Source organism: Cygnus olor, chromosome 3 (genome assembly GCF_009769625.2).
Source record: "Cygnus olor isolate bCygOlo1 chromosome 3, bCygOlo1.pri.v2, whole genome shotgun sequence".
Taxonomy (NCBI): Eukaryota; Metazoa; Chordata; class Aves; order Anseriformes; family Anatidae; genus Cygnus; species Cygnus olor.
This window is the reverse complement of record NC_049171.1, coordinates 48481438-48503694: the sequence shown is the minus strand read 5'-3', so window position 1 is coordinate 48503694 and position 22257 is coordinate 48481438. Positions and strand designations below refer to the sequence as shown.

The window sequence follows — 22257 nt, the reverse complement described above, 5'->3', positions numbered from 1 at the left end:
ACACCGAGCCTGCTTGCCCACCCAACGCCCTGGGGAAACGGTCCCCTTGTGCAGCACCTGGGATGGGTGGTTTTGTTAACTCTGTGTTGCATGCTGCTTACAGCCAAAGGGACATGAAGTTATGGGCAACCCTCCTGGAGATGCCTCTGCAGAGCCACAGGACCTTGTGCAGCCCTGTGCCTGGTGGCCCCTGCCACCGCCGGCGTCCCTTCCCAGCCCCTTCTCCAGGTTCCAGATGCCCAGGACAACAAAACAGAGCGAAGGCGATTGTGCAATGTAGAGATCCATTATGCTTTATTTACATGCGTCACCATCTCTTTTACAAACTAGATTACAATTTAAAATGGAATACACAAGGCAATATCTACTAACACCAAGTGGAGTAAGCACTGCGTCTCTACTTCGTCTGGAACGGGGCAGGATTTGCTCCAAAACAAACTTCCTTCCGATCTCTGTGTAGTAAGGTAGTATATTCATCCAGGGCAGCATCTTTTTTTTTTTTTTTTTTTAACTTTTTAATTATTATTATTTTATAAAATCCTCAGTAAGACTGCAACATGAGAGTGTCTGCTTTCAAATGAAAGTACAAGATAGCCCAAATGAAAAGTATAAACTGTTCAGCTCTTCGGTATGTAAAGACGGCCATGCGTGCTAAGGCTGTGGATTTCATATTCTTCCAATTTACATGGCTTGAAACAAAAACAGATAAAACAGTTTTACAGATACTGTATACATATTTTTTCCAATCATGCAACTTTTTTTAAAAAAAGTTAAACATGTGAAGCCAAATGTACAATCCATTTTTCCAACCCATAGTAACGAAATGTATCTGGTCCCCCTTCGCATCTGTTGGCAATTCCTAATGTATATCGTGTACTAAAAACAATTACAGGACACTGATTGCCAAGCAATGACATCATTCGAGAGAAATACATGACCTAAAAGGTTAACTTTTTGAAGCAGTGGCACAAAGATTTCTGGAGTTAAGCTGTGGCCAACTATCCAATTGTTCTCATGAGAAAAAAAATTACAAAATTATTAAATAAACCCCCAAAACTGTGACTAGGAAACTGCATTAAATGCCACCTTAGACCTTCTGTTTAGACAGAGTGTTTAAATGACTCCTGTGTAATCTTCTGGGCCGTTATCTGTTTTATGTGGTTTCAGAAGGAAAACTATGCGGAAGAATGTTCAAAAACTCAAAGGCCAAAGTTTTCAAAAGGTATTTTCTCCAAATTAGCAATTTTAATCCGTATTTTGACACCTAGACAAGTGACCCTTTGAATTCATTAAGATGCATTTATTTGCTCGGCACCTCTGGAGACGAAGGCGAATTTTAGGCACCTCAGCATGCGGACGGGGTGGCCCTTGGGGCAGCAGGCACCTCTGCTCAGTCTGAGGAGCGACAGCCCCGTGACACCACGTCCAAGCCCCAGACTTTGTGATGCCTGACATGAGGCACTTCAGTTTGAAAATTTTGGCCACAAAAACGAGCAGCAAAAACCAAACCAAGCTGAAGAGGTTGTCCAAGACCGTCCCTCTTCAGGGGGTGCTGGGACAGTCTCCAAGGTAGGGGCGCGATGTGTCCTGGACATGCCAATGGAAATGCTCCCCTTGACACTGCTGGGAGGTAGACTCAGCCTTCCAGCTGCTGATGCTTTTAATTTTTTAAGAAAATTTCTCTGCCATTGACTGGCTGTCTCTGAATCAATCATTTTTCCTCCGTTTATGAACAGAGTGACCACTTTTTTCTCTCTCATTTATGCCAGTGTGAGCTCGCTCCACTGAACTCAACGCAGTGCGGCGGCCTTGGCAGAGCGGAAATTGGCCTGGGTTGTTTCAGACTAAGGGGCTTCCCTTGCATTTGACCAGAACTGCAGCCGTACCAAGAAACAGAATTGAATGATGGGTTTTTGTCACGTCGGCTGTGCCACCATGTCATTACTGGTGCTGCCAGCGACCTGGTGGTGGCCTTTGGGCAGACACCTGGGTCTCACCGGGGACATCACCTGTGCAGGGGCCACATGCTGTCTCAGGGAGCTGCCGAGGGAGCTCTGCCTGTGGCCGAATCCATGGGGCATGGGGACAAGCCCAGCCCAGGGCTGCAGCCACGGGGCAGCCTTGGGAAGGACCACCGGAGGACAGGCCTTCAGGGTGCACTCACATTTTGGGGTGTACCAGGAAGCTGACGGCTAACGCTGCAGGCTCAGAGCAGAAGCTGAAGGAGAAGCTCTCGACTGACTGATAAGAGGTGCCTGCAGCTGGACTCTGATAAGCGAAGTGACCCCAGGCCTGGTGACCGCTGTGCCGTGCCAGCACCCGGGCAGCTGGTACCTACCCACCTCCTCAAATGAGGAGATGGGCAGTGAGCATCAGCTACCTCCCGTGAATTTAATCACCTCGTCCCCATGCTGACAAACAGACCACCTTAGTGTGAAAAGAAAAGAGAAGTTTCCTTTTTAAAAAAAAAAATGAGAATGGTAAACCCTTGGCTGCTTGGGAGAGTTGATATGCTACGGGGCGACGATAACCACAACTGCACAGAGTTTACACAGTCATAACCGCGGGATGAAACCAAGAGGGGCGCCTGTACGAGAACAGCGTGAGCGTGAGGGGGGCTACGATACGGAACAAAACTTCCACCACACAGGGAGCTGTTATTTCACCAACGTCACCTCAGGGACCTGGGAAGTGAGGAGCGAGGGAGGGCCCACGAGCGCTGGCGTGGGTGTGCATGACTGTGCGTGTGCGTGTGCGGTGGCAGTGGCGCGAGGGAGTCACTCCACATTGCATGGTACACGGACCGGTGGCAGCTCATGCACTGAAACTTTGGGTTAAAATGCTAGTTGGTTTTCCTAACATCCATGCATAATGATCCATTTCTGTACATAATAAAATATATTTATATATTTATATGCATAATGCCTTTATGCAAAGAAAAAAAAAACAAAACGTCATATATCGCTTTGGAGAATTATGTATACACTGTCCTATTCAGAACGTCTTCATACCAAGTTCTTATGTACCATTGGTGTTTTCCCCTCTTTTTTTGTATCCCTCCCCCCGAGATACTAATAAAAAGTAATCAAACTTTCCAGATTATAGAGAGGATCTATACAGCACCATACCTTTTATTCATTATTATTAATTATTATTCATTTTACAAAAGAAAATCTTAAGAAGCAAAATATATAAAACTGCCTTGTCTTTCAGTGTCATTTATCCTGTTACAATCTATGCTCGTATGAAAAGCCATTTGTACGATATTGTCACCTTGCCATTCCCTCTCCTGCTTCTTCTTCCACAATGGGTTAGACACGACAAGAAGGAAAAAAATCATCACGGACATGTCCAAAAAAAAAAAGAAAAAAAAAAGGATCACTGATGCAATAACACACACTGCAATGACCTGTGCATGAACGCCCGGCGTCGCCGCTGTGAGTGACTTGCTGATGCCCGTTCGCTCCCCTTTCCTGCGAAGCAGCATGTTTCCTTTAATTTTCGCTTCTGCAGACTGATCCCTACAGGTGGTTACACTCAACGCGTCTGGCAGCGAAGGGCAGCTCAGCCTAAAACTTAACTAACGTATAGCAGGCAGGGAGCCTGCTCTGGTGGGCAGCGAGCGGGGTCCTGCGGTCAAGGAGGTGAGGGCAGCGGCACCCGCGGTCAGTCCGTCCTGTCCTCGCCAGCACCAGCCGGGAGGTTTCCCTCGCCGGTTTTCCCTCGCTTCGCAATCAGCCCTGGCTTGATGCTTACGGAACACAGGGGCGTACCATGAAGTTTAAGGAAAAAATAAGAAAGAAAAGAAACAAACCAACCCAACGGGCAAACAGACCACACGAAATCACATCCCTCTGGAATTCGGTCGGTCGGTTGGTGTAATGGATGCTGTATATTCAGAAAGCCCTGGCATCTGAGCCGTGGTGGTGGGTTATGATCGTTTCCTCGAGCATAAGCAGTGTTTCAGATTCCCCAGGGAGTGAAAGCAAAAATGGTCAAAAAATCTAAGGAAATCAAACTGGAGGTTGGGGGGGAGGAGGGCGGGCAGACAGGAAAAACCTCCAAAAAGAAAAGCCAACTTAAAACATCCCATAAACCATTAATATATTGAAACACCACATACTCATTGACAAGTAACTACTGTAAAGGCTACACAGTGTGTTCTCAACAGGATGGTGCTGAACATTGTCTCCACAGCAGGTGCTTGGCCATCCCAGAAAAGGAAGATTTTGCATACTTCAGAATGAGTTCAATTCCAAAAAAAGGAAGAGAGAAAAAAAAAAAGAGGATCTTCACTCAGGTATGGGGCCTATTAACAGTCTGCTTCGTTAGGAAAATAATGCAGGGTTCACAAAGGTCGTAAGCTGTAAACAGTATCACTGTCCACTTGCTGACAGCAGATTTGGCAAAGGGTTCTCTCTCTACATCTCGTGTCAGTTTGAGGGCCTGGAGAGGAAGAAAAAGAAAAGAGTGAGGTTGCTACACGTAGGAAAAAACAACCCACAAAACAACAACAAAAAGCCACCTGAGTAAACCTCCAAACCCAATGACAGTTTGCACTGATAAGCAATTTTGCTTTGTTTGCATCCAGAAGCTTCGACATACAGCAAAGGATGAGTTAAACTGTTACCCCTCATGAAAATGCTTCTCTCTTGCCATGGTTTGAGTCCTTCTTTACAGGCTTAGCTGCTCCCGAGAATGAAGGAAAAGACCCTTCCTCGAAATAAAAGCAGTAGCCAAGTGTATTTCACAGGAACCCAGTAGACTGTCTCCTCGTTAAGCATATCTCCAGGTGAAACACAAAAGAATCCTTCAGCTCCTGGAGGAGATGTTTCACAATCACTCTGCCTCATCACCACCAAGAGGCTGGGCACACCTTCTGTCAGCGTTTGACACCGGGCACCAGCCCCGAACGGCAGCCACAGGAGGCTGTTCGAAGGAGGCAGCACGGAACCACAGGTTTGTTAAGCCCTCCCTTCTCCTCCACAGCACAGCACGCCATGACAGGCGGGCATGACTGGGCTTTAAAAACGTGGTTAGGGCAGGGTTAGGGTAGGTAAATCACTGAAAACACGGGAACATTTCAACATGCACAGGGGGGCAGGTTTCAAAGGTAAGCAGTGGCTTAAGGATACACTACCAAGCAGGGTTTTGAAAAGTGTGTACGTTTAAACATTCCCATGAAACCCTTCCACATCTTCAGAAGTCCTACTTGGTAGCCACCCCCAGTGCTTGGCACATAACTCCTCTTTAAGGTCTGGCTCAAGTGGCTTCTGAAACTGAGGCCTAGTCCCCACCACCACCCAAAGCCTTTTGAGGGCCTTCCCTGCCATACATTATCAGTGGTTTTTTATACAGTGCAAGAACAAGGGGACACTTGCTGAAGCAATCCAAGTCGATTACAGGAATGTTTTTACTCTCTAAAATGCCTGGTATCAGCCACCTTCAGGAACACGTAGGGGCACCGCTGGCCTGATCTGGCAGAGCAGCTCCTGCAAGGGAAATCACCCGACGGGGTATCGTCAGATGACTCCATTACTGCTCAGACTATCCCGATGATCCTCCTTTCTAAGGTGGCAGGCGCTGATCCTACGATAACATTTTATTAAAATGACCTATTCTGATAATGCTAAATGATTGATGGGAATTTAATCATTTTGTCTGATGGTTATTAGAGCAACAGGGCGACAGCTGCTCCCTGTGCCATCAGGGGAGAACTTCATTCAGAGTGGCTTAGGGAGCAGACAGATTGTGCCTTTCACCCAAACAAAATTTGGCTTTAGCCTTAATTACGTGCAGGGTTTTGGGGTAGACTGTTTTACAAATAAAGGGATTTCCGACTGGATCAACATATTGATTTCTTCGTTTCCAAAGAGTAAATTAATGCTAGCCCTTTGCTAATGTGACTGTCTGGCAACGGCTCCGTTTGGTAAGCGTGTCCCCGTGGCCACAACAAGGTCACCACACGTTCCCCAGACAGGCCCGGTAACTCCCAGTATAACCAGTGGCCTGTCTGCAGAACAACCGAGCGCATCCCTTTGCAGGGAGGCTGGAAGCTGGTGGCTTCTCAAGGCCCAGGCTCCTCAGGAGGGAGGGCTTCAGCCTGGCCAGCCGGGCATGTCTCAGTCAGCACCCACGGGCTTAACCCGAGTGTGTGAGGAGTCCTGCTGGCTCCAAATGGAGCCATTAATTAAAAGGAAATAAGGACAGAAACTCCTGAGTAAGTACCAGAGCAGTGTTTAACATTTAAATTAAAAACTTATGTAAAATACAGTGCTACGGAACGAGGTGACAAAGGAAAAAAAATGGGGGACAGGTGATCACAAGCAGGATTTGTGTAAGTGGCACTGCCTGGTGTTTCTTCCTGGGAGCACTGGTCCTCCAGACAGTGCAAACCTTCATGAGACTGGGGCTTACCCAAGACAAACGCACGGAGGAGGTGAAAGCTGCTCATAGCAGAACCGAAACACGCTCGATTTTCACAGTTCTGTTTACGCAGACTTTGCAGACGGATTAAAAAATGGAAAGAAGTAGATCAAAGCCTTAACCCACATGCCTTTGAATTACCCCGCTGCAGTCCGTAACAGACCCACACACTCTCACTTTCTGTCTGACCACAAAAAGCCTCCGTCAACCCTGAGTTAGGTGCCTGCTAGCTCGCAGCACTGAAAACCATGCCAAGCAGGGAAGCAAACACTCCGGCTACATCTTCGTGTAGCAGTGGTTCTCCACCACAACTGGCTCCAGGACCTCCAGCTGCCTCCTGAGCCACCACCAGGTTTTCTCCTGTTCCCCGCGCCATTTGGGAAAGCTGCGCGTCTGCAGGGGAATCTCCTCGGGTGAGGCAGGACCATGCTGTCCTCTGCGGGCAGCAAGCAGCTCCCCAGGTAAGGTGCTGCAGTCCCCACTTCGTTCTGTTTTCTGGCCTTTACTACTGGGGGCCTCTTTTTGGGGAAAAAAGTAACAGAGGCACATGCATGGGAGTGACTGCAAAAGTACATGGAATAGAGGCAATGGGTAGGTACAAGAAAAAGGAAATCTACCAGGGCTGGTGGGTTAGATATCAGTGCTCGAAAGCAGTGCCATGGCAGCAGCTGGGAGGTTGCCATGGCTAACTTACTGCAGCAAACCCATTCCCCTGGCTCTTACCTGCAGCACAGCCTCGTTCCCCGAGGCTGGGGGAAATTCCCAGACAGAGGAAGGGCATCCTTTGCCTACACTTCCTAAGCCACTCTCTGGAAAATTCACTTCTCCCTTAAAAAGCTCCTCAGCTCCTCTGCCAAACCTGAAGCCCATTTTCAATCATCAGAGAATGGAAAGGAATTTCAGACTTTCTCCTGAAGTGTTTTACACTTTCTTTGCTCAGTCTCTTCTTAGACTTTCTAAGAAAATGAAAATTTTCTTCTGAAGTGTAGTCACCACAACTGAGATGACACCTGAGCTCTGCGACACGCAGGCACGCACTGAAAGCAGAGGCAATTCCACCCTGGTGTTTTGACCCCTTGGGCACAGAAGGCTTGGACAAGACACATCTGCTGGACATCAGAAGAAGCCATAGTACTATATCAAACTATAACTTATGCAACCACACATGCATGTGGTTGGTGAAAATGACAACTTAGAAACAGAAAAAGCATTAAATTAGGGGTAGTTCGGGATGAACTCTTGCTTCATCACTTCCCACAGACATTTGAACCTTAGATTCTAAACCTGTTTATCCTATTTGGTGGAAAAGAAAAGCAAAGACTTCTGTATTCCTTCTGTCCTTTCCTACGCCCTCCCATCCTCTACCTTGCTACTGACCTCCTATAAATGCTACTCTTGCCTTAATGCATGGCTTAATGCTGTGATATCCCTCCCCGCAATAACATTTCCTCACCTCTGTCTCACACCCCATTGCATCTCCACCACCTAAGGGTCTCCCAAGCCCCATGCCAGTTTATGCTCTATCAGACAAGCTCTGAAGCCTCATCTGCTCCGTGCTGCTTTCTCCCTTCGGTTCCTACTGCAGCACTGGAAATTTCTTCAGGTTACAAAGGCGACGCACTGATTCTCCCCAAGAACAAGGCACAGGTGATGCACACTAGTGGTATGTTTATCAGTAAGTCAACATCACCAGCACATACAGCGATTTGCAAAAAGAAAGGGGATGTGCTCCTTTCCTTGATCATAGTACTTGACACTGCACCATTGACACACAGCTCTTCTGCAAAGCAGCCTACTGAGGACCTGCTGGTTTTGGCTGGAAACCCTGCTGAGTGGATATTGCATCTTGAAAAATATCACCACCAAAAGGTCTGTAAGACAAGAGTTTTCCCTGGGTACCACTCAGTACGACTCCCCAGAGACGGGAAATCCCAATAATGCCTTTTACAAGTAACAATCCACAGACTGTAAAATGTAAACATTTGGAAGGAAACTCGTGTCCTTTAGTGACAGATGTGTATTTGTTCCAATGCCCCTGGCCCTTGCTTCTTCCATTGCCACCAGCAGTACGGCTTCTCCTCTAAAATGGGGGTAGGCTCAAATGCAGCATGTGCTTAGGTATGCTTACAGCCTTTTCGTTGTTTACGTTAATATTCTGCCATAGGTTTTCACAGTTCAACACCAAAAAATGCAAAGTACTTGCTAGAACTGAACGAGGAAAATAACTGTTGTGGCCTTCTGCAATGACAAAGTTGCAGCATGAGATTTTTCATAGAACCACAGAATGGTTTGGGTTGGAAGGGGTCTACAACACCATCTAGTCCCACCCTCCTTGCCACGGACAGGGACACCTCTCACCAGACCAGGTTGCCCAAAGCCTCGTCCAGCCTGGCCTTGAACACTTCCAGGGATGGGGCACCCACAGCTTCTCTGGGCAAGAGCAGAATAAAATTCAGAAATGCTGATGCCATGGCAGGTAAGTCACTGTGGTCCCATACAGGCCTAGCATATGCTGCACTAGAGTGGCACCGTGCCAAAATGCAACGCTGAGGTCAGGATGCAAAGTCCAAGGGAAAAAAGAGAGCTGGCAGCTTAATGCACTTTCTTACAAGGGCCTGAACTTTCAGGCATGTTGCAACTTCACTTTTTCTCTTTGAACTGTACTCAGAAAAATAGATTTTTTTTCTGGTTCAGACTCAGAGGCAGAGAACAAGGGGAAAAGAATGGAAAGAGGAAGAGAGCAGTTGAGAACTAGGACATATGGGAGCTAAAAATTTGCTGTGCTGGTACTTGCACAGGCACGTAAAGCACGAAAGTGTATCCTTTCCTTCTGTGGCTGCTGTTTCTCTCCAAAACAAGCTGCAAACCATAGCAGACAACCGAATACTTTGGAAGTAAATGTACCTGAAGATGTCAGATCATTCTCCCTGTATTAGCTCTGCAACAAAAGGCTTGCCCAGGACCTCAGCGAGGTGCCACAACTATTGGCATGCATGCTATTCTGATAAACCTTCCTCTACCTCCTTTCTCCTTGCAGAGGCCCATGCTGTTTGTCATATCTGTAACACCACTGCTGCTTGTTCCTGCCCAACAACCAACCTGCAGCATCACAGAAGCTCACAACTTCACCAAAAGCTGGGCATCCCTTTTTGCATCCCTGCATAGAATAAGCCTCTGTGAAGATTTAAACCAGACTGCATGGTGAGGAGATGAGCACAAAATGACGTTAGCCCTATTGATCTCAGCACTTACTCATCTAAATCTACATTTACCTTGCCATGCACTTTATAGTTTGTCTGTAGGACAACAGGGGAAAAACAGAAGAAAGAAGATCTTTTCTCTTCTACTTTTCTGAAGAACACGTATTGAATGTAATCTAATCATTAATACATTGCCATCTCTTTTATGCATGTGAACAGGTTAAAAAAAAAAACGTTGAACTTTCACAACTGTTTATGAAGCTTTTGAAGAACTACTCTGCACAGAATCATAGAGAAGTCTAGGCTGGAGGGGACTTCTGAACATCATCTGGACCAATCTTCTTCTGAAGCTTAGGTTAAATTACTCAAAGCCTTGTCAAGGCAAGCTTGGAAAACTTCCAGCAAGAGAAGGTCCACCACTCCTCTGGACAGCTGACTTCACACTCAAAGGTGGCCGAGGTCCCTTCTACCCATTTTACAGACAAAAAGGAGACACCTAGAGAAATTGGCCCACCCCTGCTCCACACACTTAAAAGGAAAAACAGATTGGGGTTTTCCTTATGTATTGGGACCTGATACTAAACCACCCAATCCACAGGAAATTCTGCACTTGTTTGCAAGAGGAGCAGGCTCGTACAGACGACACTGCATATGTCACTGTGTTGTTGCCCATACAAAAAGACCATATGTTGTGACACTTGTTTTTACACCTACAGAGATGCCAACGTGCAGCTATGCCGGCTTTACAGCACAAGCACTGCTGACATCCAATTGCTTTTGAGAACCACCACATCTGGCTGGGTTCAATCCCCTGCCCTGGACAACTGAGAAGGGTTTAGATACGAGGCACCATCTCCCTGTCATGTCTCCAGGCTTCTTACAATTTCATGGTAAATTTTATCCCCTACCTTTTCTTCAGGGGCCTGAGGAGGTGTGTGGAAACCATATCAGTTATGGATAACACTGCCACTGATTGAGAGACATCAGCACCTTCTAGGCAGGATGCTGCTGGACAGTTAACTGTACAGAAGAACACCAAAATGCTTGCAAAATGTAACTTCTAAAAGGGGTAGAGTACATCAGCTGAATAACAGGCCCATGGGAGCAGTGGCAAAGAGACCTCTGCTGAGGATGAGAAAAGAATGGGTAACTACTATACCTGTGCAAATACAGAGAAGAATTTTGCTTATGCCTTTGAATTTGGAGAACAAATGTTGCTTTCCAAACTGGAGAGTAAAGGGTACCTACCTGACTGGAAACATTGTGAATTATGCATTTTACAGTGCCATGGAAACCTGCTATGTACTCTTTTTCTGAATGTCCTCATAGACTGTCTCTTTTTCTCTACCAAGCGCAGGCCAATAATGCTCACATGGATCACTGAAAAGGATTTCCACCAAGCTGATGTAAGGCAGAACCTCCTCTACCATGACTTAGAAGTGTTGGAAGGAGGCAAGAGAGGCAAGGCCCTTCCTCTAAACCAGATCTTCCCTACACTTGTATGAAATACGTTACCTGTGGAAGCTGAGAGAAGCAGTTTGCAAAACGAGGCAGCGCAAGGAAGAACAACGGGCAAGGCACTCAGCTCAGATGAAAAAGTGTATGAACACATGATATTTTCCACGGCACCCTCTGGGAAGTATCCTTTTTTCCCTGGAGCAATTGCAGACAGCCACGGATACACAGCAGCCTCTGTTAGCTGAGCCGTGTCCCCGTCCGCTTACTGCTCAACAGATGTCTGCTCCGCCAGACTCCAGCAACAGTCGCCCTGTGTGGTAATCTGAGTGGAAAAGCTGATTAAACAGCTCCACAAACCTGACTGGAGCTGAGTGGTCCTGCCACCCAACTGCTCGTACCTGATTTAATGGGGCCAGTGTCCCCACGTGCCACGTGGACACTCAATCGGGGGCAACGCTGCTGTGACCATCCTGCTGGAGACTCCCGCTCTCCACCTCCAGCACCAGGAGCCCAGGGGGAGGCTGTGCGAGCATCTGTGTCCCTCACCCTCTTTGTGCAGGCCAGGAGAAAAAGCCCGGTTATTTACTCACAGCACTGCTCAGCTGCATGCACTCCTGCTGCCCACGCCATACCTGTGCCCTTTGGCTGTCATGAACCTAAGACTCAAGCCTCTCCGCCTGTCAGTTCTTCACTGCGGCTGAGCACTGAGTTGCCATGAAAGAAGATCCTGACCTTTCCTCAGCTGCATGATGCTATGTTTCTAAAAAAAAATCTCTTACTATGCACTTCTTCAAGAAAATATGCTTTTTAGGGGGGTATTTAAAAGCCCAGATGAAAAGACAGAAATAAAAAAACAAACCACCTGTAACCATCCCAGCGATCGGGCAAGAGCATGACTTAGGACAAACGCAGATCTGCAGCTCTAAACGATCATATAACGGCTCATTCACATGAAAAAGACATTTGTGAAGACTCATTCTCTAATAAAACCCAAGTGCTGCTGATACAGGGAGGAAAGCACTGGGGAGACCAGTTGATGCGGGCTGTTCTAAAAATACCAGTTTGTGCTGTCATCTGGTGAGAGTATGTCATCCTGTAATCTTGGCATCTGCAGGGACAGCAAGTTTCTGCCTAATTATTGCTGCTGAATCACATGACAAAGCATGAGGCACTAAAATATATATATATATATATCACAAAAACAGAACACCCAAACCACAGGATCAGACCACTATCTTGGCTTCTGCTGCCGACGGCTCACAACACAAGCCTGCGGACAGAACGCTGGTTTTGATGGACCTTTTCCCTCGGTTAATAACCCTAAAACAAAAACTTAGATTTAAACAAATAAATAGCCCAAGCTCTTCCAGAAGGAGCGAGGGGATCCATCACGTTCCTGTGCCGGCTCCTGCTGCCTTCACCCCCGCTGAGGAGAGGCCCCGCGAGCACCCTCCTGACTCACCCGGCCCAGCCTGGGGAGGAGCAGCCGCATCTGCTGCTGCTTCCCGTCGACACGGGGCTGTGACAAGGACTTTCTGGAGCCGAGCTGGGGACAGTGGCCGCCTGCAACACCACAGCAGGGACCGAGGCCCAGCCGTGCCTGGGGCGGCAGCAGCAGAGGCTGCAGCTTCTCCACAAGCATAGGACAGGCCCCTGGGGAGCCTGCTCGGGGCAGGCCCTCCCTGGAGTTAATGGGATCCCTGTTCCCAGAGAAATACCAAGTTTTCCACGCAGATATTTTTGCTCAAAGACTAAAATTGGCGCGCGTGATGTTCAGCTAGTCACAAAACCACTTTTCAAAACTTGGGCTGGCTGAAACAACACTGAAACACGAAAAGCACGCCACCGCCTTAACCACTGACCTGTTAGAAACGGAGCAGAAGAATTTGCTCCTCTTGAATTTCCTTTGGATTTCTTAAAGGTAGCCGCACAGGAAACCTGTCAGCCCTGCCCGTGAGACCTCATTTTGGAAACTGAGAGAGGAGGGAGCGCATCCATGGTGCTGAGGCAGTCAGGGTCCACCAAATCTGCTCTCCACATGTCAGCTTTAACAAGCAGAAAACAAGGTTTGTGGAAAAGAATGACAATCATCTTCCTCGTGGCATGTTGTCCAGTCAGAGTGCTCTGATTCAAAGGGGACAAACTGCATCCAAAGAGAGATCTCTTTACTATTTCAACTTTTAAGACAGTCTTTTAGTCAATGCTGTCATCCTCAGACCTATGGGTTTGTCTTTGGTATGAATTTTACCCAGAAGCAGGCTGAATGTAAATTAACAAATCAGCAAGTAGTCCACAGATACAGACTAATGAAATATAAATAGGCATTTTATTACATTTTTTAGGATTTTGATTTATCAGAGATGTTAACCATCAAATTCTGTGAACTAATTCAGGACACTGCTATTAGAGACTCGTGCACTCTACTGCTACAGCAAGATGACTTGGGACTTCAATGATGCTCGGGTAAAATGAGTGACTTTAACTGCTCTGTGAAGTATTTTACTTCTAATTTTCAAACAAGTCAACGTGGCTTCAGCACAGCTCTGTTACAGCGCCCAGAGGGATCCAGCTAAATGGCACATTAAAACCTCTCCCAGAAGATGCAGCTAGATGAGTTTTGCAGACAGCAAAACCAGCTCAAGAAGTTCCTGCCCTACTTGCACAGAGCCGCCCTCCACCCCTTTCCCAAGCCCTGCCAGCATCGCCGGCTGCGGGGCTCTCTCGAAAGCTGGATTGCTGGAATAACTGAGGCAAAAACAGTTTCTTCAAGGGGTTTTGATGCCAGAGCGGTTGCTGATCACCAGCACCCATATATCCCCCATTTCTGCCCCAAACTGATGGGGAGAGCCCCCATCAGTTTGCTTGGGGCTGCTCTTCGGGCAAATACCAACTCCCTTCGGCTCCTCTGGCTGAGAAGGACCACAGAGCAAAGAGCCAAGAGGTGGGAACACCAGCAGACTGAGGGAAGACCCACTGATTTATAAATAAAAGGTATTCTGGAGAAAGGCTAGGCAATAGCGATGTCTTCACGTATTGATAAATGAGCTGAAAAAACAGCCCGATGATTACATGAGTGGGTGGAGGGCAGATTCAGTACTCTTGGGAAGCAAGTGGAGATAGGGGGAAATCATGACTGTGTGAGTAACGTAAGAAAAAAGCATACTGATCTTCTTCTTTCCTTCTTGTAGGAGGAAAATCCAAACAAACAAATTCGGTTACGAGCATCAATTAGGGCCCACTGAAAGGCCGGGCACAGCAAGCCCCACAGCGCAGAGCCACAGCCACCAAATCTTAACGGTGGCATCTTCTGCACAGGGCTTTTCCCTCCTCTCTGTGAAAAGTGTAGTCAATTTTCTTCCAAAGCAACCTCCCTTCTATACCTACGGTATGTATAAGCTAAAGAACTGTGTATTTGGCTGCTTTCTTTTCTTCCTGAAAACTGACTCCAACTTTTCCCTTATTTTTCATAGAAAACACAGCACTCTGAGGTATGCCAATAGCCCACTGTAACTGCTTCACTTCATGAAATGGATTTAACATGAGCAAGCATCACGCTGTTCTGCTGAAAGTGTTTCCCAGCCTCCAAGCCCACAAAGCTTTGTTATTGGGGTCATGAAAACCACTGAGAGATTTTAATTCAGGGGTCCCTATGCTACAGCAAGGCAGAAAAATAGCTGAGAAAACAACTCAGGCTGATGACACCTGACTTCACTCCTACCAAAACAGGAGGCACTCACTCAGAGGCCAGTTCTTCAGCGGTGATGCTCAACAGAGCAGGACCTGTGGGAGGTGAACCAGCACAGCAGAAATCACCTGCACTCGCACCTGACACTGGAAGCACCCCATAGCAGCCAGTCCAGCTGCCAGAGAGAGAGAAAGAGGCTTCCACAGATGACCAGACATTAATCCACTGAGGAGAGCCATCTCCTTAATAAATCTGTCCTCTGAAACGAGGCTCCCCGTGCACAGATGTGTCAGATCCTCTCCTCCAAAGGCGCAGCCTGGGAAGGATTGCGCAGCTTCCCTCTCCCTGCATGGCACAGGACAGGGCTGAGAGGCAGCTGGGAGCCCTGGTGAGGAGGTGGCTGGTGGTGTGCCTCCCTGGTGCTGCTGGCGGGTCTCCCTGGGCACCTTCTACCTACACACAGTAAGTGACGAGGCTAGAACATCGCCCTTCTGGAAGTGTGTCAAGCACAGCTGTCAATAACATCTCTGTTTTAAGCAGACTGTACTGTTGGATGTTTCACCTCAGGCAAAGAGGGTTTCTAAATCCAAAAAGCTCATGCACCTGGAGGAAGAGACACCTGATCGACAAGCGTGACCTGCTGCAAGTTTTTGCTTCCCAGTTCATGAACCACTTTTCTTTTTTCTCCCCTTTCCTTTCGTATGTTATCAAGCACTGGAGCTGAAAAAAAAAGCAGAATTCAGCTGGCGCCCTGTCCTTGCCACGATGCCATCCCATGCATGGTCAATGGGATGCAGCATCCTCTACAGCCCACCTCTGCAGCCCATCTCCCAACCTCACTCTGCAACACTCTTGCTTTTAGAGAGATGTTGAAAGAATCAGAGGAAATCCTCCGCCTGAAAGTACTGCACAAACCACCTGCTCCACTGGAGCGAGGAAGCTTTGCAGATGACTACACCAAGGAGTCCTGCACAGTCCTTTTCTCCCTTACAGACAGCAGATCAGCACGTATCTTTGGGGGTACTCTAGACAGAGTTCAGGAGGCTCACCACTGCTGTTCACATACTGCAAAGCTTCCCCATGAACATCTAACTGTGAAACAAAGAATGAAAACTCAATTAAAGATGAAAGGGTCACTCATCAGTAAATGATGCACCATAAAGTCAGAAAACACTGTGACTCCTTCTTTCTATCCTTCCCCCAGAAAATAAGAAAGTTGGAAGTCAGCTGCAAACCGAGCGAATGCCTCTTTTAGCCCCAGTGTTGGGATACTCTGCACGCTGTTCTGAAGTTAACACAATGCTTTCAATAATTTATAGCTAACCTTTTATCCTACTGTATTTTGAAATCTACTCCCTTATACTAATAAATAAACAAAGGAGAAAGGGCACTTTGTGTGGAACCTACTCTATGAGTCAGGGAATATGTACGTGGAAGCAGGCAGAGAGGTATGGGCAGGAACCTGCAGAATCACAAAGGATGACAGAAACAACATTTACAGGCTCTGGTGTCCCCAGATGTGGAAAAGAAACACTGAGAAAAACCACAGCAATCTAGAAAAAAATAATCTGAGGCAAACATTTCAAAAGCACTGGTGTCAAAACCCAAACCTAGAGATACTCTCTTGGTGGAGTCCAAAAGGAAACGATATCTACACAGGTCCTGAGGAGTGACCAACAATTTTTGCGTATTTAGAGTACTTAGAACAGGATGTTCCTGGGACCAGGATCCTACCTTTTATTTCAAAATATAATTGCTTGATTTGCTACTTTTCTTTTGCTGAGAATTACATTAAAAAAATAAAAACAAGCAATTGCACTAGAGTAGCTGTACCACAGCAGCAGTATAACTATAATTCAGTCCAAATCTATGCCGCGCACCCAATCCTGAGTGCAAGCACTGATCTTTCAAGGGCACTCTTCCTCCTCCCCTGCAGCAGTATTGCTGCACTGACTGCAAAGCCCCTTGCCCCATCCCCATGTAACACAGCTTGGCTACGTGCAGCATCAGCTGCAGAGATGAATCCACCTGTTGCGACTTCAAAGAAGACAAGCTGGAGCTCTCTGATTCCTGGAACCCACAAATATTCCACCTCGGTTTGCCTGATTTGTCATTAACATTTCTTATGCCTAAATTAAGAAGGACACATAGCATCAGATGCGTGCTGACACTGTTGCAGCTGAGCAGCTTTTATAGCTTAGCCTCATTTCCCTCCACACCTCCAAATTTTTCTTGGTTGTAGCTGTTGCATACCAAAACACAGCAAGCCATCACAAGCCAAATTAGTACTATTAGTGTGTGCTGACAATTAAGTGTTTGGTGCAGACTCCAATAAAACTAAGGAACCAAGCATTTTAGCACATCCACAGGGCACTGACCTGTTTGCCCATTTTTCCCTGTTCTGAAAGATCCTTCAGCCTGGTACCCAACTCTGTGATGAAGCCTGTTTAGCACCAGTGAAGTTCCCCACATTCAGACTGACAACGTTCTGAGCTGAGATGAGGGAATCAAAGTTAAAATCCAGCCCATCTGCATCCATGAGTTCACTGCGGATGATGGACTCCATGTCACACTCCAAGCTCCCATTGAAAATATCCAGGTCCAAGTCACTTGGGAATTTCTCGTGTCCCATGACCGGGAGGTTCACGCTAGAGGAATACAAAGAGGAGCCTGAGAGCGGGTCAGAAAGTGTTTGCATAGACTGACTGACGGGTGACTGCTGATGTTTGGAGGAACCCAAGCTGTTCGAGTCATTCAAGCCTATGTTACTGATGGAATTGGACAAGGCACGGCTGCCGCTAAGAGGAGAGTTGTGAGACTGGTGCTGGTGATGGGGCAGGCTCTGATTGACCAGACCGCCCTGGCTGGACTGCGCGGCAAACGACATCATGGGGTCGTTGCGGAGCATTATATTCCTGCGGGAGTTCTGGGCGGACACAGCTGTGCTGGCTTGTGACATGAGTGGGTCAGACTGTGTCATCATGACATCGCTGTGACTAAGTGCATCAGAGGCGAGCAGATCCTGCAGCGTCTGGTTGTTGTAATGGGAAATGGAAGAGAAGGTGGCCTGCTTGTTCTCCTGAATGGTCTGCATGGGCGACTGGCGGAGGGAATTCAGGGACGACGGCCCGAATACGGCGTTGTTGAAACTACTCGAGGGGGAACCCAGCCCTGAACCTTTGGAACCATATGGAAAACTGGAGCTTCTCTGCATCATCCCTCCTGTGGGCGACTGCTGGGAGGAAGGGAGTGTTATATTGTCCAAGAGATCATCCATGAGGTTATCTGTTAGTCCATCGTTCAAATTCATTGTCCCAGCCATATCAGTCAACCTAGGCAACTCCACAGTACACGGTTTGTTTACCGAGGGGGACAAGCTCGATGGACTACTGTACAGCATGGGAGAAAGCGGAGCGTCGTCGTCTTGAACATCATCTAGTTCGGTGCTCGCCAAAATCGGTGACAAGCGGCCACTTATCGTACTGGCATTGGAATTCGTCCGGGAGCGAAAATCTGTCCACGCATCCAGCTCATCGCTGCTGCGGGAAGTTGGGCTCCCTGGCCACTTGGAGAGCTGGGAAGGGCTGTCCTCGCTTGCCTCCTGGGCAGTCTGCAGGGCCGCCTTTTTCTTAGCCGCCCGCCCTCTGCTCTTGGTGTACTTGTTGCTGTTGTCCATGGACACGGCGCGTCTCCGTGGCGCCTTGCCCACTTTTCCACCATCTGGATTGATCATCCACCAGGAGCTCTTCCCGGTGCCTTCGTTCTGCACCCTGATGAAGCGGCTGTGGAGTGACAAGTTGTGCCGGATTGAGTTCTGCGGGAAAGGAAGAAAACAAAACGTCAAGGCCAGCACTTCTTTTGCTACCCCAAACCTCAACATCACATGAAAACGACATTGATAAAAACACTGGCCCCTGTAGGACATCACCATGGGTTTCTTGGGTGGTGGACATGGGAGGGCTGGAGCATTACAGCACCGTGGCAGCATGCTGTTGTACAGCAAGCAAAGTGCATTCCTGGTGCCCACCTTTACTCCCCAAAAGCTGCATCCTAAGGAACCGGGTGTGACACAGCTCTGGTCCTGCTAGCAAGGAGCTAGACAAGACAGCTGGGAATCTCAGAGCGAGGGAACAACATTTCCAGCTCCCCTTCGCCAACCCCCCCTCTGATGGGATACGGGTGAAACCAGAAGCCAATGCCCATGCCCTTTATCCAACAGTGCCATCTCTCCCCTACTTTCCACTCAGGACAAACCTCTATACTATCAGCAATCTTGCCATCAGTTCCTTGAAACAAAAGCTGCAGAGACTCTGCAAAAGTCTGACTGGAGGGGTAGTCGCATTCATTGCAGCCTCGGCAAATTTCTTTGTAATTCTTCATTGGCATGTGTGTTTGTGTACTTATTATAATCACCCCTGCGAAAACTGCGTGTGCTGGTGCTCCTCTCCCACGGGCACGCTGTGCATGAGTAAGCCATGCTCTCTCTCCATGAGAGACACCAGAATCACGCCCGTACCACAGCAGCCGGCCAGCTGCCCCCCCGCTATAGTATCCTCACAGTCTTCAAAATACAATGTGACACAACGCACAGTGACGTTCCGGTCCCTGTAAGCTGCTGGATACTCATCTGTATGAAGTTGCACAAAGCTGTCTACCCTGTGTTGTAGAGGATGCCACAAAATACAGCACTTGCACGGGAGGTCGGGGTATAGGCTTGTGCTACCCAGCAACATCCACACTCCGGCAATAATCACCCCAGAACAAGACGGCAGCAGAGAAAACCAGCTACTGTGGTAGACCCAGTGAAAGAACACCAGATTTATACCCAAAGAATAGGGATAAAAAATCCAGCTCTACTCATCCTAATGATTTGGGGCTTAAAATAGGGCTCCAAAAAGGACACACAAGTAGTGTTGGCAACTGAGACTGCTTCCAAGGGGCTGGATTTTTTTTCCCATGTGCAAGTCAAAGATATTTGGAGTGATGCCATATTCTTTTGACAAAACACTTGTGCTATTCCTGCATGTTAAAGATGGTCAAGTTTAAAAAGTTGCACTTTTTACTAAATTTTGGCAAATACCAGCTATAAAGAGAGTAAAATTGCATTTGTTCTACCAGCATGCTTTAAAAGCACAATGTCAACAGGACGATAGCATAATCAAACCATCCAGAATAAATGACCTTAATTTACAAAGCACTGAAGAAATTCCAGGTTTAAATGCGCAAAGAACGCATCAATCAACAAATCACTCACAAGCATCTCAGTACTTGCATCGTAAGGATAAATGGATGTTTGACATATGTGAACTGGAGACACACTGGATGTATGAAGAAATACAGCCCAGCTTTTTTTAAACAATCCTTTTCAGCATAAGATGCCTTTTCCCCCCCTAAGTGTTGTGGTTTTTGTCAGATTGTGAAATGGAAAACATGCCTGAAGTTCTTCTCACATGCAGACAGCAGACGCATTTGCGATGAAAAGAGAAATCGTATTGACTGCGGTTCAAAATAGCAACTGCTCCGTTTTAAACAATTTGCACAAAACAGCAGACCAGGCTTTGCAGACGCACTCAAGACATGTTTGGGTCAGCACTTCAACTGTAAACTTGTCTACTTCCAAGGAACTATAATGCCATTAAAATATGTTGGATTGAGGTGCAGCATCATAATTCTTCAGTCTAAGGAGGGAAAGAGTGTTTTTTATTGTTTAACTGATGAACATTTTTAACTATATTTTGAGCCTGATAAAAGTCTGTTTCTAACTTCTAATAACTAGGCACCACTGCTAACTTCCTCATGTTTCTCTCAACCGGCTGCAGACTGCTGGTTTTTTGTTGATTTTTTTTTTTTAATTTTTAATTTTAAATAGTATTTCATGATATTCCAGCTTGTACTGCATCAATGCAGGTAGCTCTTGCATTCAACCACTGTGACAACTACATGTGAGAATATCTGCATGGGAATCTCTCCCGGTGGCTGGATTAGGATGACCAGAGCTAGAACACCACACCAAACACCATCACGTACACAACCTACAAATGCTGGATACAAGAATAAGTATCACAGTGATACCTACAGATGAAAAAAATCTCCAAAACCAGAAAAGAAACACCCAAGGTGGCATATGCAGACTGCCATATAGGCTTCAAATGTGAAAGCACTCAGCCAAAGTGCCAGCAGCTAACAGTATGTGACCTCTGGTATTCTCATGAATTTCTGCTGGTGGTAGGTGTAGTATGAAAACATCTGGTCTAAAACCATGAAAAATCCCAAATTGGTCAGTTGGTAAAAATGCGAAATTGAAGAACATTTTAGGATGAGGGTTCCTGCATGTGTGGATATATGTGCACATGCGTAATCTTCCTATAATATCTTTTCGTTCGGTGTTGGTATCACACAAATAATAGAAGAATGTAATAATACTTTTGCACTGAAAATTGTTAGTTATGAAAAAATCCAAGCAGTTTGTTTTCCTTTACATTATGCAATATGCCATTTATGCTCCAGCTTCTGTTTTTCTTTACTTTTCTCCTGCAGAAAAACTGTTTTCTTATGCATAATTATGGGCCAATTTATTTTTGTGTACCTCATCTCCACCCTCTGTTCAAACACTGCCTTGAAACCCACTTCTTTCACGTAGCCTCCCCCGCTAACCTCTTTAACAACAGTATCTGAGTTTCTTGGTTTCTCCATGTGTTGGATGCCTTGCCAAATCAAATTATGGCTGGACACTATTATGCTTTCACAAGCAAGTTTTGCTACGGAAATCTACGAGTGAAGGCTGCTGTGCTGGGCTACCAGGCTGCTACCTGGATGGAAGTAACTGTGCTTTCTACCTGTTTCAGGATTGTCAATGAATGTTCAAGGCTGCATAAAATATAGGAAAACGTTTTGGCACAACTTTTGCTCCCAGGCACATGCATTAGCAATGTATGATCCTGCGACAAACCACAGAGGAGGTGGGGAAGGAACGAAAACAGTTTGTGATTTGAACCCGCTGCTGTTCAAATTAATGGGAATTTGTTCTGGCTTATTTGAGGGAAGGAGTAGGCCACTATGATGGAAACAAAACACATTTTTCCATGCCAAAATGCAACGAGAAACTTTAAAAGATCTATAAAGGAACGCCCATGAATCTGTCCTGGAGACCATATGTCCACAGGACAGATGCTAGCCAGGCTGCAGACACCTTGGAAAGAGCTCACATACCACTGAAGGCTACGACACAAGGACTGTACAATAGCAGAGCAGAAAATAAATATGACGAGCTCCTCCCTTTATTAGCGCTACTATTTATACCCGACTTGAAGTAGGCTGCATGCCCTACCAAGAGCCAGAAGACCGAGGTTCCTGCAGATAAGATCAAGAGCATACCATATGGCACTGTGCCTGGCCCAGCTGGGTCCCAATCCCTCTTGGAGTAGTCCTGCAAGAAAAGTTTTTGGCCCTGAAGGCGAGGAAGACCCAGCAGAGAGGAGCACACAAGGC

The 22257-nt window shown here is 46.9% G+C and overlaps 1 protein-coding gene across 1 annotated transcript in view; it reads right to left on the bottom strand.

The window, feature by feature from the left end:
• Positions 1-279: 279 nt before the first annotated feature.
• Positions 280-22257, bottom strand: part of FOXO3 (forkhead box O3) — a 90450-nt gene continuing 68472 nt past the window's right edge. The window contains exons 2-3 of the mRNA XM_040553813.1: positions 17148-18583; positions 280-4446 (exon numbers count right to left, since the gene is read on the bottom strand). Coding sequence (XP_040409747.1) covers positions 17183-18583 — 1401 coding nt within the window. The 3' untranslated portion in view covers positions 280-4446; positions 17148-17182. The remainder of the gene's footprint in view (positions 4447-17147; positions 18584-22257) is intronic.